This window comes from Mustelus asterias, chromosome 25 (assembly GCF_964213995.1).
Source record: "Mustelus asterias chromosome 25, sMusAst1.hap1.1, whole genome shotgun sequence".
Taxonomy (NCBI): domain Eukaryota; kingdom Metazoa; phylum Chordata; class Chondrichthyes; order Carcharhiniformes; family Triakidae; genus Mustelus; species Mustelus asterias.
This window is the reverse complement of record NC_135825.1, coordinates 43,878,632-43,894,047: the sequence shown is the minus strand read 5'-3', so window position 1 is coordinate 43,894,047 and position 15,416 is coordinate 43,878,632. Positions and strand designations below refer to the sequence as shown.

The following is a 15,416-nucleotide window of genomic DNA, read 5'->3' as shown; positions in this document are numbered from 1 at the left end:
TCCAAGGAGAACATTATCGAGAGGCGGAGGATTGAGATGGAATTGTTTGAGGTGATTGATGTGAAATCAATTTCTCTCTGAATTCCCACTGCTTCCCACCAGGACTGTTGGGTGTTGTGGGGTGAATTGGAAGGGGGGTGGGAGGGAGAGGGGGGTGGGCGGTGGTGGGGGGGAGGGGGGGGTCAGTGGTGGGTGGGGGGGGCGGGGGGGGAGGGGGGAGATACTGTATCCTTCAGCATGAGAGCGCGTCAGTGAATAAATTCTGATAGAGGAGTGGAGAGAAAGAAAGAGTGGAAAAGTGTGAATGTGAGAGAGAGAGAAACAGACTGGGACAGAGATATCAGAGAGGCAGAGAGATGGGGATAAATAGAGCTGGTTAAGAGTACATTTGATGAGGATTTGATTGGGTGATTGAATGTGTTGTGTTTGTGTGTTGCTCCTCCCAGTTAGAGGCGGAGCTTGTCTCTCTGCGCAGGAAACAGGACGAGGCCATCACTGAGAACCAGACGCTCAAACTGACCAATCAGGAGCTGGAGACACGGCTGCAGCAGATCCAACAGGAGTTTCAGGAGGCCCAGGATCGGCTGGTGTCTCAACAGGAGGAAGCAGCTCAGCGCCAGGAGAAAGAAGGGTAAGAGACTGTGTACACAATGCACACACTGTGTACACACCCCGCACACTGTGTACACACCCCACACACTGTGTACACACCCCGCACACTGTGTACACACCCCGCGCACTATGTACAAACCCCGCGCACTGTGTACACACCCCGCGCACTGTGTACATGCCCCGCGCACTGTGTACACACCCCACGCTTTGTGTACACACACCGCACACTGTGTACACACCCCACACACTGTGTACATCCCCGCGCACTATGTACACACCCCGCGCACTGTGAAGACACCCCGCGCACTGCATATACACCCCGTGCACTGCGCACACAGCCCGTGCACTGCGTACACAGCCCGCGCTCTGCGTACACACCCTGCACACTGCGTACACACCCTGCACACTGCGTATACACCCCACACACTGAGTTCACACCCCGCGCACTGTGTACACACCCCACATACTGTGTACACACCCCACACACTGCGTTTGCACCCCGCGCACTGCTTTCACACCCCGCACACTGCTTTCACCCCCCACGCACTGCGTACACACCCCGCACACTGCGTACACATCCCGCACACTGTGTACACACCACGCGTACTATGTACACACCCCACGCTGTGTACACACTCCGCACACTGTGTACACACCCCGCGCACTGCGTATACACTACATGCACCGCGTACACACCACGCGCACCACGTACACTCCCACATGCTGTGTATAACTCCACTCCGAAGGTACAGACCCAGACACATCAAAGGGAATGGAACCGTACAAGGCACTAGTTAGACCACACCTGAAATTGTGTCACTGACTTTCTCTCCCTGTCTGTCTGATTCTCTGGTTTGATTACAGCGAGCGGGATCAATCTCCCGGCAGTGAGGGACGGCGTTCGGATGAAGCTGATCCACAGGTAATGAGGGATGGACACAGCAGGGAAAAGGGGGGGATTGAGTCCCAGTCCGTGTGTGTCTGTGGGTGAGAGCTGGGACATAGAGAGTAGCCAGAGGGAGAACAGTGAGGGTTCATGTATCACTGGGTTCATGTATCACTGGGTTCAGACAGTGGGCAGGGACTGAGTGCCAGGGAGGCAGTCACACTGACTGTGGATGGGAATTGGGATGGGGAGGAAGGAAGGGAAATAATGACGGAATCTTCCAGAGAGATTCCCAGTCAGCGGGCGGGAAATGTGTCTGGAAGGAAGTCCACATGAGACAGAACCTGTCCCCATTGTAAACCCTGTGTGCCTTGTTTGATGTTCCCTGTATTGAGGAGGGGATTGAAAGAGAGATTGAGTTACTGTCCAAGGAGAACATTATCGAGAGGCGGAGGATTGAGATGGAATTGTTTGAGGTGATTGATGTGAAGTCAATTTCTCTGAATTCCCACTGCTTCCCACCAGGACTGTTGGGTGTTGGAGGGTGAATTGGAAGGGGGGGTGGGGGTTGGGGGGGGGGGGGGGGGGGGGTGCCGGGGGGGAGGGGGGGGGGGTGGTGGGTGGAGATACTGTATCCTTCAGCATGAGAGCGCGTCAGTGAATAGATTCTGATAGAGGAGTGGAGAGAAAGGAGGAGTGGAAAAGTGTGAATGTGAGAGAGAGAGAAACAGTCTGGGACAGAGATATCAGAGAGGCAGAGAGATGGGGATAAATAGAGCTGGTTAAGAATACATTTGATGAGGATTTGATTGGGTGATTGAATGTGTTGTGTTTGTGTGTTGCTCCTCCCAGTTAGAGGTGGAGCTTGTCTCTCTGCGCAGGAAACAGGACGAGGCCATCACTGAGAACCAGACGCTCAAACTGACCAATCAGGAGCTGGAGACACAGCTGCAGCAGATCCAACAGGAGTTACAGGAGGCCCAGGATCGGCTGGTGTCTCAACAGGAGGAAGCAGCTCAGCGCCAGGAGAAAGAAGGGTAAGAGACTGTGTACACAATGCAGACACTGTGTACACACCCCGCGCACTGTGTACATGCCCCGCGCACTGTGTACACACCCCGCGCACTGTGTACACATCCCGCACACTGTGTACATGCCCCGCGCACTGTGTACACACCCCGCGCACTGTGTACACACCCCGCACACTGTGTACACGCCCCGCGCACTGTGTACACACCCTGCGCACTGTGTACATCCCCGCGCACTATGTACACACCCCGCGCACTGTGTACACACCCCGCGCACTGTGAAGACACCCCGCGCACTGCATATACACCCTGTGCACTGCGTACACAGCCCGCGCTCTGCGTCCAAACCCCGCACACTGCGTACACACCCTGCACACTGCGTATACACCCCACACACTGAGTTCACACCCCGCGCACTGTGTAAACACCCCACATACTGTGTACACACCCCACACACTGCGTTTGCACCCCGCCCACTGCGTTCACACCGCGCACACTGCGTACACACCCCACGCACTGCGTACACATCCCGCACACTGTGTACACACCCCGCGTACTATGTACACACCCCACGCTGTGTACACACTCCGCACACTGTGTACACACCCGCGCACTGCGTATACACTACATGCACCGCGTACACACCACGCGCACCACGTACACTCCCACATGCTGTGTATAACTCCACTCCGAAGGTACAGACCCAGACACATCAAAGGGAATGGAGCCGTACAAGGCACTATTTAGACCACACCTGAAATTGTGTCACTGACTCTCTCTCCCTGTCTGTCTGATTCTCTGGTTTGATTACAGCGAGCGGGATCAATCTCCCGGCAGTGAGGGACGGCGTTCGGATGAAGCTGATCCACAGGTAATGAGGGATGGACACAGCAGGGAAAAGGGGGGGATTGAGTCCCAGTCCGTGTGTGTCTGTGGGTGAGAGCTGGGACATAGAGAGTAGCCAGAGGGAGAACAGTGAGGGTTCATGTATCACTGGGTTCATGTATCACTGGGTTCAGACAGTGGGCAGGGACTGAGTGCCAGGGAGGCAGTCACACTGACTGTGGATGGGAATTGGGATGGGGAGGAAGGAAGGGAAATAATGATGGAATCTTCCAGAGAGATTCCCAGTCAGCGGGCGGGAAATGTGTCTGGAAGGAAGTCCACACGAGACAGAACCTGTCCCCATTGTAAACCCTGTGTGCCTTGTTGATGTTCCCTGTATTGAGGAGGGGATTGAAAGAGAGATTGAGTTACTGTCCGAGGAGAACATTATCGAGAGGCGGAGGATTGAGATGGAATTGTTTGAGGTGATTGATGTGAAGTCAATTTCTCTGAATTCCCACTGCTTCCCACCAGGACTGTTGGGTGTTGGAGGGTGAATTGGAAGGGCGGGTGGGGGTTGGGGGGGTGGGGGGTGGGGGGTGATGGGGGGAGATACTGTATCCTTCAGCATGAGAGCGCGTCAGTGAATAAATTCTGATAGAGGAGTGGAGAGAAAGAAAGAGTGGAAAAGTGTGAATGTGAGAGAGAGAGAAACAGACTGGGACAGAGATATCAGAGAGGCAGAGAGATGGGGATAAATAGAGCTGGTTAAGAGTACATTTGATGAGGATTTGATTGGGTGATTGAATGTGTTGTGTTTGTGTGTTGCTCCTCCCAGTTAGAGGCGGAGCTTGTCTCTCTGCGCAGGAAACAGGACGAGGCCATCACTGAGAACCAGACGCTCAAACTGACCAATCAGGAGCTGGAGACACGGCTGCAGCAGATCCAACAGGAGTTACAGGAGGCCCAGGATCGGCTGGTGTCTCAACAGGAGGAAGCAGCTCAGCGCCAGGAGAAAGAAGGGTAAGAGACTGTGTACACAATGCACACACTGTGTACACACCCCGCGCACTGTGTACATGCCCCGCGCACTGTGTACACACCCCGCGCACTGTGTACACACCCCGCGCACTGTGTACACATCCCGCGCACTGTGTACACACCCCGCGCACTGTGTACATCCCCGCGCACTATGTACACACCCCGCGCACTGTGTACACACCCCGCGCACTGTGTACACACCCCGCGCACTGTGAAGACACCCCGCGCACTGCATATACACCCCGTGCACTGTGTACACAGACCGCGCTCTGCGTACACAGCCCGCGCTCTGCGTCCAAACCCTGCACACTGCGTACACACCCTGCACACTGCGTATACACCCCACACACTGAGTTCACACCCCGCGCACTGTGTAAACACCCCACATACTGTGTACACACCCCACACACTGCGTTCGCACCCCGCACACTGCGTTCACACCGCGCACACTGCGTACACACCCCACGCACTGCGTACACATCCCGCACACTGTGTACACACCCCGCGTACTATGTACACACCCAACGCTGTGTACACACTCCGCACACTGTGTACACACCACGCGCACCACATACACTCCCACATGCTGTGTATAACTCCACTCCGAAGGTACAGACCCAGACACATCAAAGGGAATGGAGCCGTACAAGGCACTAGTTAGACCACACCTGAAATTGTGTCACTGACTTTCTCTCCCTGTCTGTCTGATTCTCTGGTTTGATTACAGCGAGCGGGATCAATCTCCCGGCAGTGAGGGACGGCGTTCCGATGAAGCTGATCCACAGGTAATGAGGGATGGACACAGCAGGGAAGAGAGGGGGATTGAGTCCCAGTCCGTGTGTGTCTGTGGGTGAGAGCTGGGACATAGAGAGTAGCCAGAGGGAGAACAGTGAGGGTTCATGTACCCTGGGTTCATGTATCACTGGGTTCATGTATCACTGGGTTCAGACAGTGGGCAGGGACTGAGTGCCAGGGAGGCAGTCACACTGACTGTGGATGGGAATTGGGACGGGGGCAGGGGGAGGAGGGGAAATAATGGCGGAATCTTCCAGAGAGATTCCCAGTCAGCATGCAGGCTGGATTGGCTGGACCTGAACCGAGCTGGGAAAGTATACTTTCAGGGAAACTTCAGTAATACTATCGGGGAAGGTTTGAACTAAGTTGACATGTGGATGGAAAGCAGGAAGTAACATTAACGAGGGAAGAGAAAGAGGCACAGAGAATTGGTAAAGATGTACAGTGCGAGAGTATGAGCTGGTGTCAGAGGAAGATAAAGTGTAAGGAGGTCTAAAATGGGTTTATTGTGTGAGTGAGTGACTGTACAGAGGGTGCTAAGTAAGGTCGGGGAGCTGCACAGGCCGACAACCACATGGGAGTCTGGTCTTGTGGTGATAAGGGAGGCCTGACTCACAGTCGGACAGGTCAGGGTGCAGAGATGGAAGCTGCATCCTGCAGCTCAGGAGGAAGGATGGAGTGGGAGAGAGAGAGAGAGAGAGACAGTCACACTGACAACATGAGAGATAAAGAAAGAGACTGAGAGACTGAGACAACAGAGTCTGGGTGAGAGATAGAGAGGGACGGGGTTTGCAATTCATTGTATCAGAAACTTTACCATTTAATTGTGATTGAATGTGTTGTGTTTGTGTGTTGCTCCTCCCAGTTGGAGGCGGAGCTTGTCTCTCTGCGCAGGAAACAGGACGAGGCCATCACTGAGAACCAGACGCTCAAACTGACCAATCAGGAGCTGGAGACACGGCTACAGCAGATCCAACAGGAGTTACAGGAGGCCCAGGATCGGCTGGTGTCTCAACAGGAGGAAGCAGCTCAGCGCCAGGAGAAAGAAGGGTAAGAGACTGTGTACACAATGCACACACTGCGTACACATCCCGCGCACTGTGTGCACACCCAGCGCACTGCGCGCGCACCCCACCAGCTGCGCGCTGCACCCCACCCGCTGGGCCTGCTGCGCGCGCACCCTGCCCGCCGCGCGCACACCCCACGCACTGTGTACACACCCAATATGCCCAAACACATCAAAGGGACTGGAGCCATACAAGGCACTCATGAGACCATACCTCAAATTCTGTGAACAGTTTTGATCCCCTTATCTAAGGAAAGATATACTGACATTGGAGGCTGTCCAGAGAAAGTTCACAAGATTAATCCCGGGTTTGGAGGGATTTTCTTATGATGAGAGGGTTGGGCAAGTACTCATTAAAGTTTAGAATAGTGAGAGGTGACCTTATTGCGACATATAGGATTCTCAGGGGGCTTGACGGGGTAGATGCTGAGTCTTGGACCAGAGGGTATAATCTCAGAGTAAGGGGTTGCCCATTTAAAACAGAGATTAGGAGGAATTTCTTCTCTCAGAGGGTAGTGAATCCGTGGAATTTTGTACCACAGAGGGTTGTAGAGGCTGGGTCATTCAGTGTGTTCGTGGCTGAGATAGAGAGATTTTTAATCAGGAAGGGAATCCGGGGTTATGGGGATAACGCGGGAAAGTGGAGTTGAGGATTATATCAGATCAGTCATGATCTCACTGAATGATGGAGCAGACTCGATGGGCTGAATGGCCTATTGCAGCTCCCATGTCTTATACAATTAGAGTGGGAATATTAATGTCCAGCCTCACAATGAAACAGTGAAAGCCTGTGCTTCCCAATCCCAGGAAATTCCTGAAGAAGAAGAGGGAAGCTGCTCTGGGATTTGGGATTGAGATGTCGGTGAGTGAGGAATTCTAACAATGAATGTCTCCAGTGATCCTTCCGTCTGTCGCTGTCACTGACTCTCTCTCCCTGTCTGTCTGATTCTCTGGTTTGATTACAGCAAGCGGGATCAATCTCCCGGCAGTGAGGGACGGCGTTCCGATGAAGCTGATCCACAGGTAATGAGGGATGGACACAGCAGGGAAAAGAGGGGGGATTGAGTCCCAGTCCGTGTGTGTTTGTGGGTGAGAGCTGGGACATAGAGAGTAGCCAGAGGGAGAACAGTGAGGGTTCATGTACCCTGGGTTCATGTATCACTGGGTTCAGACAGTGGGCAGGGACTGAGTGCCAGGGAGGCAGTCACACTGACTGTGGATGGGAATTGGGATGGGGAGGAAGGAAGGGAAATAATGATGGAATCTTCCAGAGAGATTCCCAGTCAGCGGGTGGGAAATGTGTCTGGAAGGAAGTCCACACGAGACAGAACCTGTCCCCATTGCAAACCCTGTGTGCCTTGTTTGATGTTCCCTGTATTGAGGAGGGGATTGAAAGAGAGATTGAGTTACTGTCCAAGGAGAACATTATCGAGAGGCGGGGGATTGAGATGGAATTGTTTGAGGTGATTGATGTGAAGTCAATTTCTCTCTGAATTCCCACTGCTTCCCACCAGGACGGTTGGGTGTTGGGGGGTGAATTGGAAGGGGGGGTGGGGGGCGGTGGGGGGGGGGTGGGGGGGATGGCGGTGGGTGTGGTGCGGTGGGGGGGCGGTGGGGGGAGGGGGCGGTGGGGGGGTGGGCGGTGCGGGGGGGGAGGGGGGAGATACTGTATCCTTCAGCATGAGACCGCGTCAGTGAATAGATTCTGATAGAGGAGTGGAGAGAAAGAAAGAGTGGAAAAGTGTGAATGTGAGAGAGGGAGAAACAGACTGGGACAGAGATATCAGAGAGGCAGAGAGATGGGGATAAATAGAGCTGGTTAAGAATACATTTGATGAGGATTTGGTTGGGTGATTGAATGTGTTGTGTTTGTGTGTTGCTCCTCCCAGTTAGAGGCGGAGCTTGTCTCTCTGCGCAGGAAACAGGACGAGGCCATCACTGAGAACCAGACGCTCAAACTGACCAATCAGGAGCTGGAGACACGGCTGCAGCAGATCCAACAGGAGTTACAGGAGGCCCAGGATCGGCTGGTGTCTCAACAGGAGGAAGCAGCTCAGCGCCAGGAGAAAGAAGGGTAAGAGACTGTGTACACAATGCAGACACTGTGTACACACCCCACACACTGTGTACACACCCCGCACACTGTGTACACACCCCGCACACTGTGTACATGCCCCGCGCACTGTGTACACACCCCGCACACTGTGTACACACCCCGCGCACTGTGTACACACCCCACACATTGTGTACACACCCTGCACACTGTGAACACACCCCACACACTGTGTACACACCCCGCGCACTGTGTACACACCCCGCGCACTGTGTACACACCTCACGCACTGTGTACACATCCCGCGCACTGTGTACACATCCCGCGCACTGCGTACACACCCCGCACACTGCGTTCACACCCCGCGCACTGCGTTCGCACCCCACGCACTGCGTACACACCCCGCACACTGCGTACACACCCCGCGCACTGTGAACACATCCCGCGCACTGTGTACACATCCCGCGCACTGCGTTCGCACCCCGCACACTGCGTTCACACCCCGCGCACTGTGTTCGCACCCCACGCACTGCGTACACACCCCGCACACTGCGTACACACCCCGCACACTGTGTACACACCCCGCAAACTGTGTACACACCCTGCGTACTATATACACACCCCACACTGTGTACACACTCCGCACACTGTGTACACACCCCGCGCACCGCGTACACACCCTGTGCACTGTGTACACACCATGCGCACCACGTACACTCCCACATGCTGTGTATAACTCCACTCCGAAGGTACAGACCCAGACACATCAAAGGGAATGGAACCGTACAAGACACTAGTTAGACCACACCTGAAATTGTGTCATTGACTTTCTCTCCCTGTCTGTCTGATTCTCTGGTTTGGTTACAGCGAGCGGGATCAATCTCCCGGCAGTGAGGGACGGCGTTCCGATGAAGCTGATCCACAGGTAATGAGGGATGGACACAGCAGGGAAAAGGGGGGGGATTGAGTCCCAGTCCGTGTGTGTCTGAGGGTGAGAGCTGGGATATTGAGAGTAGCCAGAGGGAGAGCACTGAGGGTTCATGTCCCATCACTGGGTTCAGACAGTGGGCAGGGACTGAGTGCCAGGGAGGGAGTCACACTGACTGTGCATGGGAATTGGGACGGGGGCGGGGGGAGGAGGGGAAATAATGGCGGAATCTTCCAGAGAGATTCCCAGTCAGCATGTAGGCTGGATTGGCTGGACCTGAACCGAGCTGGGAAAATATACTTTCAGCGAAGCTTCAGTAATACTACCGGGGAAGGTTTAAACTAAGTTGACATGTGGATGGAAAGCAGGAAGTAACATTAGCGAGAGAAGAGAAAGAGGCACAGAGAATTGGTAAAGATGTACAGAGCGAGAGTATGAGCTGGTGTCAGAGGAAGATAAAGTGTAAGGAGGTCTAAAATGGGTTTATTGTGTGAGTGAGTGACTGTACAGAGGGTGCTAAGTAAGGTCGGGGAGCTGCACAGGCCGACAACCACATGGGAGTCTGGTCTTGTGGTGATAAGGGAGGCCTGACTCACAGTCGGACAGGTCAGGGTGCAGAGATGGAAGCTGCATCCTGCAGCTCAGGAGGAAGGATGGAGTGGGAGAGAGAGAGAGAGAGACAGTCACACTGACAACATGAGAGATAAAGAAAGAGACCGAGAGACTGAGACAACAGAGTCTGGGTGAGAGATAGAGAGGGACGGGGTTTGCAATTCATTGTATCAGAAACTTTACCATTTAATGGTGATTGAATGTGTTGTGTTTGTGTGTTGCTCCTCCCAGTTAGAGGCGGAGCTTGTCTCTCTGCGCAGGAAACAGGACGAGGCCATCACTGAGAACCAGTCGCTCAAACTGACCAATCAGGAGCTGGAGACACGGCTGCAGCAGATCCAACAGGAGTTACAGGAGGCCCAGGATCGGCTGGTGTCTCAACAGGAGGAAGCAGCTCAGCGCCAGGAGAAAGAAGGGTAAGAGACTGTGTACACAATGCACACACTGTGTACACACACACTGTGTACACACCCCACACACTGTGTACACACCCCGCGCACTGTGTACACACCCCATGCACTGTGTACTTATCCCGTGCTCTGTGTACATACCGCGCACTCTGTGTACGTTCCGCGCACTCTGTGTACACACCGTGCGCTCTATGTACACACCCCACACACTGTGTACACTCCTCACGCATTATGTACTCACCTTGTGCACTGTGTACACACCTAGGAAACTGTGTACACGCCCCGCGCGCTGTGTGCACATGCCCCGCACGCTGCATACGCAAGTCCCACACGCTGCAGACACCCTCCGTGCGGCTGTATACACATACCGCATACTGTATACATGCACAGCCCTGTAAGTGGTGTCCAGTCGTTCTGTGTTTGCTCCTGTCAGTCTGTATACGATGGATGCTGACTTTGTTGATTGGTTTAGCCTGGGTGTGGGATGTAGAGAAAGGGAAGTAAACTGTAGAATGATCTGGAAACATGGAGCAGACATTTGAAAGCACAGTTAATAAAATCTGTTACCCACACAGAAAGCAGCATCATCTCTGTATAGACCCAAGATATAAAACGTGTAACAGAGCAAACACTCACACCGCACCAGTGCCAGGCAAAGACAATCTCCAAGAGCAAATCTAACCATTGCCCCTTGACATTCAATGGCATTTCCATCGCTGAATCCGCCACTATCACCATCCTGAGGGTTACCATAGCCCAGAAACTGAAATAGCCAAATAAATACTGTGGCTACAAGAGCAGGTCAGAGGCTGGGAATAGTGCGGCGAGTAACTCACCTCCCGACTGCCCAAAACCTGTCCACCATCTACAAGGCACAAGTCAGGAGTGCGATGGAATACTCTCCACTTGCCTGGATGGGAGCAGCTCCAACAACACACAAAAAGCTCGACACCATCCAGAACAAAGCAGCCGCTTGATTGGCATCCGATACACAAACATTCACTCTCTCCACTACTGATGAACAGTGGCGGCCGTGTGTACCATCTACAAAATGCACTGCAGGAACTCACCAAGGCTCCTTACACAGCACCTTCCAAAGCCAAGACCACAACCATCTTGAAGGACAAGGGCAGCAGATACATGGGAACCCCTGGAAGTTTCAGTCCAGATCACTCACCATCCTGAATTGGAAATAGATCGCCGTTCCTTCACTGTCACTGGATCAACATCCTGGAACTCCCTCTCTAACAGCACTGTGGGAGTACCTACACCCTCATGGACTGTGGCAGTTCAAGAAGGCAGCTCACCACCACCTTCTCACAGGCAATTCAGGATGGGCAATAAATGTGTTGCCCTGGCAAACGGCAACCACATCACATGAATGAATTTTAGAAAAACAGCTCACATGCTTCACACGGTTCATACACGCACTGCACACGGTGTGCACACGCTGCACTCTGCGTACACAGACTGCACACTGCGTACACACACTGCACACAGTGTGCACACGCTGCACTCTGCGTACACAGACTGCACTCTGCGTACACACACTGCACACGGCGTACACACGCTGCACTCTGCGTACACAAACTGCACACGGCGTACACACACTGCACACGGCGTACACAAACTGCACACGGCGTACACACGCTGCACACTGTGTACACACGCTGCACTCTGCGTACACAAACTGCACACGGCGTACACACGCTGCACTCTGCGTACACAAACTGCACACGGCGTACACACACTGCACACGGCGTACACACGCTGCACACTGCGTACACACGCTGCACACGGCGTACACACGGTGCACACGGCGTACACACGCTGCACACGGCGTACACACGCTGCACACTGCGTACACACGCTGCACACGGCGTACACACGCTGCACACTGCGTACACACGCTGCACTCTGCGTACACACGCTGCACACGGCGTACACAAACTGAACACTGCGTACACACGCTGCACACTGCGTACACACGCTGCACACTGCGTACACACGCTGCACACGGCGTACACACGCTGCACACTGCGTACACACACTGCACACTGCGTACACACGCTGCACACGGCGTACACACGCTGCACACTGCGTACACACGCTGCACACTGCGTACACACGCTGCACACTGCGTACACACGCTGCACACTGCGTACACACGCTGCACACTGCGTACACACGCTGCACACGGCGTACACACGCTGCACACTGCGTACACACACTGCACACTGCGTACACACGCTGCACACTGCGTACACACGCTGCACACTGCGTACACACACTGCACACTGCGTACACACACTGCACACGGCGTACACACACTGCACACTGCGTACACACGCTGCACACAGCGTACACACACAGCACACGGCGTACACACACTGCACACGGCGTACACACGCTGCACACGGCGTACACACGCTGCACACGGCGTACACACGCTGCACACTGCATACACATGCTGCACACTGCGTACACACACTGCACACTGCGTACACACACTGCACACGCCGTACACACACTGCACACTGCGTACACACGCTGCACACTGCGTACACACACTGCACACGGCGTACACACACTGCACACTGCGTACACACGCTGCACACAGCGTACACACACAGCACACGGCGTACACACACTGCACACGGCGTACACACGCTGCACACGGCGTACACACGCTGCACACGGCGTACACACGCTGCACACTGCATACACACGCTGCACATGGCGTACACACGCTGCACACTGCGTACACACGCTGCACACGGCGTACACACGCTGCACACTGCGTACACACGCTGCACACGGTGTACACGCTGCACACTGCGTACACACGCTGCACACTGCGTACACACGCTGCACACGGCGTACACACGCTGCACACGGCGTACACACGCTGCACACTGCGTACACACGCTGCACACTGCGTACACACGCTGCACACTGCGTACACACGCTGCACACGGCGTACACACGCTGCACACTGCGTACACACGCTGCACACTGCGTACACACGCTGCACACTGCGTACACACGCTGCACACTGCGTACACACGCTGCACACGGCGTACACACGCTGCACACTGCGTACACACGCTGCACACTGCGTAAACACGCTGCACACTGCGTACACACGCTGCACACTGCGTACACACGCTGCACACTGCGTACACACGCTGCACACTGCGGACACACGCTGCACACTGTGGACAAACGCTGCACACTGTGTACACACGCTGCACACTGTGTACACACGCTGCACACTGCGTACACACACTGCAAACGGCGTACACACGCTGCAAACGGCGTACACACGCTGCACACTGCGTACACACGCTGCACACGGCGTACACACGCTGCACACTGCGTACACATGCTGCACACTGCGTACACACGCTGCACACTGTGTACACACGCTGCACACTGCGTACACACGCTGCACACGGCGTACACACGCCGCAAACGGCGTACACACGCTGCACACTGCGTACACACGCTGCACACTGCGTACACACGCTGCACACGGCGTACACACGCTGCAAACGGCGTACACACGCTGCACACGGCGTACACACGCTGCAGACGGCGTACACACGCTGCACACGGCGTACACACGCTGCAAACGGCGTACACACGCTGCACACTGCGTACACACGCTGCACACTGCGTACACACGCTGCACACGGCGTACACACGCTGCAAACGGCGTACACACGCTGCACACGGCGTACACACGCTGCACACTGCGTACACACGCTGCACACTGTGTACACACGCTGCACACTGCGTACACACGCTGCACACTGTGTACACACGCTGCACACTGCGTACACACGCTGCACACGGCGTACACACGCTGCACACTGCGTACACACGCTGCACACTGCGTACACACGCTGCACACTGCGTACACACGCTGCACACTGCGTACACACGCTGCACACTGCGTACACACGCTGCACACTGTGTACACACGCTGCACACTGTGTACACACGCTGCACACTGCGTACACACGCTGCACACTGCGTACACACACTGCAAACGGCGTACACACGCTGCACACTGTGTACACACGCTGCACACTGTGTACACACGCTGCACACGGCGTACACACGCTGCACACTGCGTACACACGCTGCACACTGTGTACACACGCTGCACACTGTACACACGCTGCACACTGCGTACACACGCTGCACACTGTGTACACACGCTGCACACTGTGTACACACGCTGCACACTGTGTACACACGCTGCACACTGTGTACACACGCTGCACACTGCGTACACACGCTGCACACGGCGTACACGCACTGCACACTGCGTAAACACGCTGCACACTGCGTACACACGCTGCACACTGCGTACACACGCTGCACACTGCGTACACACGCTGCACACTGTGTACACACGCTGCACACTGCGTACACACGCTGCACACTGCGTACACACGCTGCACACTGCGTACACACGCTGCACACTGTGTACACACGCTGCACACTGCGTACACAGACTGCACACGGCGTTCACAGACTGCACACGGCGTACACACGCTGCATTCTGTGTACACAGACTGCACGCTGCGCCCACGCACCGCACACTGAACAGAGGGAAGAGGGAAGCTGCTCTGGGATTTGGGATTGAGGTGTGGGTGAGTGAGGAATTCTAACAAGGAATGTCTCCACTGATCCTCCCATCTGTCGCTGTCACTGACTCTCCCTCCCTGTCTGTCTGATTCTCTGGTTTGATTACAGCGAGCGGGATCAATCTCCCGGCAGTGAGGGACGGCGTTCCGATGAAGCTGATCCACAGGTAATGAGGGATGGACACAGCAGGGAAAAGGGGGGGATTGAGTCCCAGTCCGTGTGTGTCTGAGGGTGAGAGCTGGGACATAGAGAGTAGACAGAGGGAGCACAGTGCCTGTACCATCACTGGGTTCAGACAGTGAATTCTCACCGCTTCCCATCAGGACTGTTGGGTGTTGGGGGGTGAATTGGGTGGTGGGGGGTTGGGGGGAGGGTGGGTGGTGGGGAGGGGGGGGAAGGAGGTACTGAATCCTTCAGCACGAGAGCGCGTCGGTGAATAAATTCTGATAGAGGAGTGGAGAGAAAGAAAGAGTGGAAAAATGTGAATGTGAGAGAGAGAGA

General features: G+C 54.9%; 1 protein-coding gene across 1 annotated transcript in view; it reads left to right on the top strand.

Moving 5' to 3' along the window:
- LOC144511918 (uncharacterized) overlaps positions 1–15,416 on the top strand; it is a 113,322-nt gene that overhangs the window by 57,206 nt on the left and 40,700 nt on the right. Inside the window, exons 14-25 of the mRNA XM_078242374.1 lie at positions 447–631; positions 1,477–1,534; positions 2,351–2,535; positions 3,340–3,397; positions 4,190–4,374; positions 5,120–5,177; positions 6,053–6,237; positions 7,219–7,276; positions 8,143–8,327; positions 9,174–9,231; positions 10,078–10,262; positions 15,024–15,081. Of these exons, the coding sequence (XP_078098500.1) occupies positions 447–631; positions 1,477–1,534; positions 2,351–2,535; positions 3,340–3,397; positions 4,190–4,374; positions 5,120–5,177; positions 6,053–6,237; positions 7,219–7,276; positions 8,143–8,327; positions 9,174–9,231; positions 10,078–10,262; positions 15,024–15,081 (1,458 nt within the window). The remainder of the gene's footprint in view (positions 1–446; positions 632–1,476; positions 1,535–2,350; positions 2,536–3,339; positions 3,398–4,189; positions 4,375–5,119; positions 5,178–6,052; positions 6,238–7,218; positions 7,277–8,142; positions 8,328–9,173; positions 9,232–10,077; positions 10,263–15,023; positions 15,082–15,416) is intronic.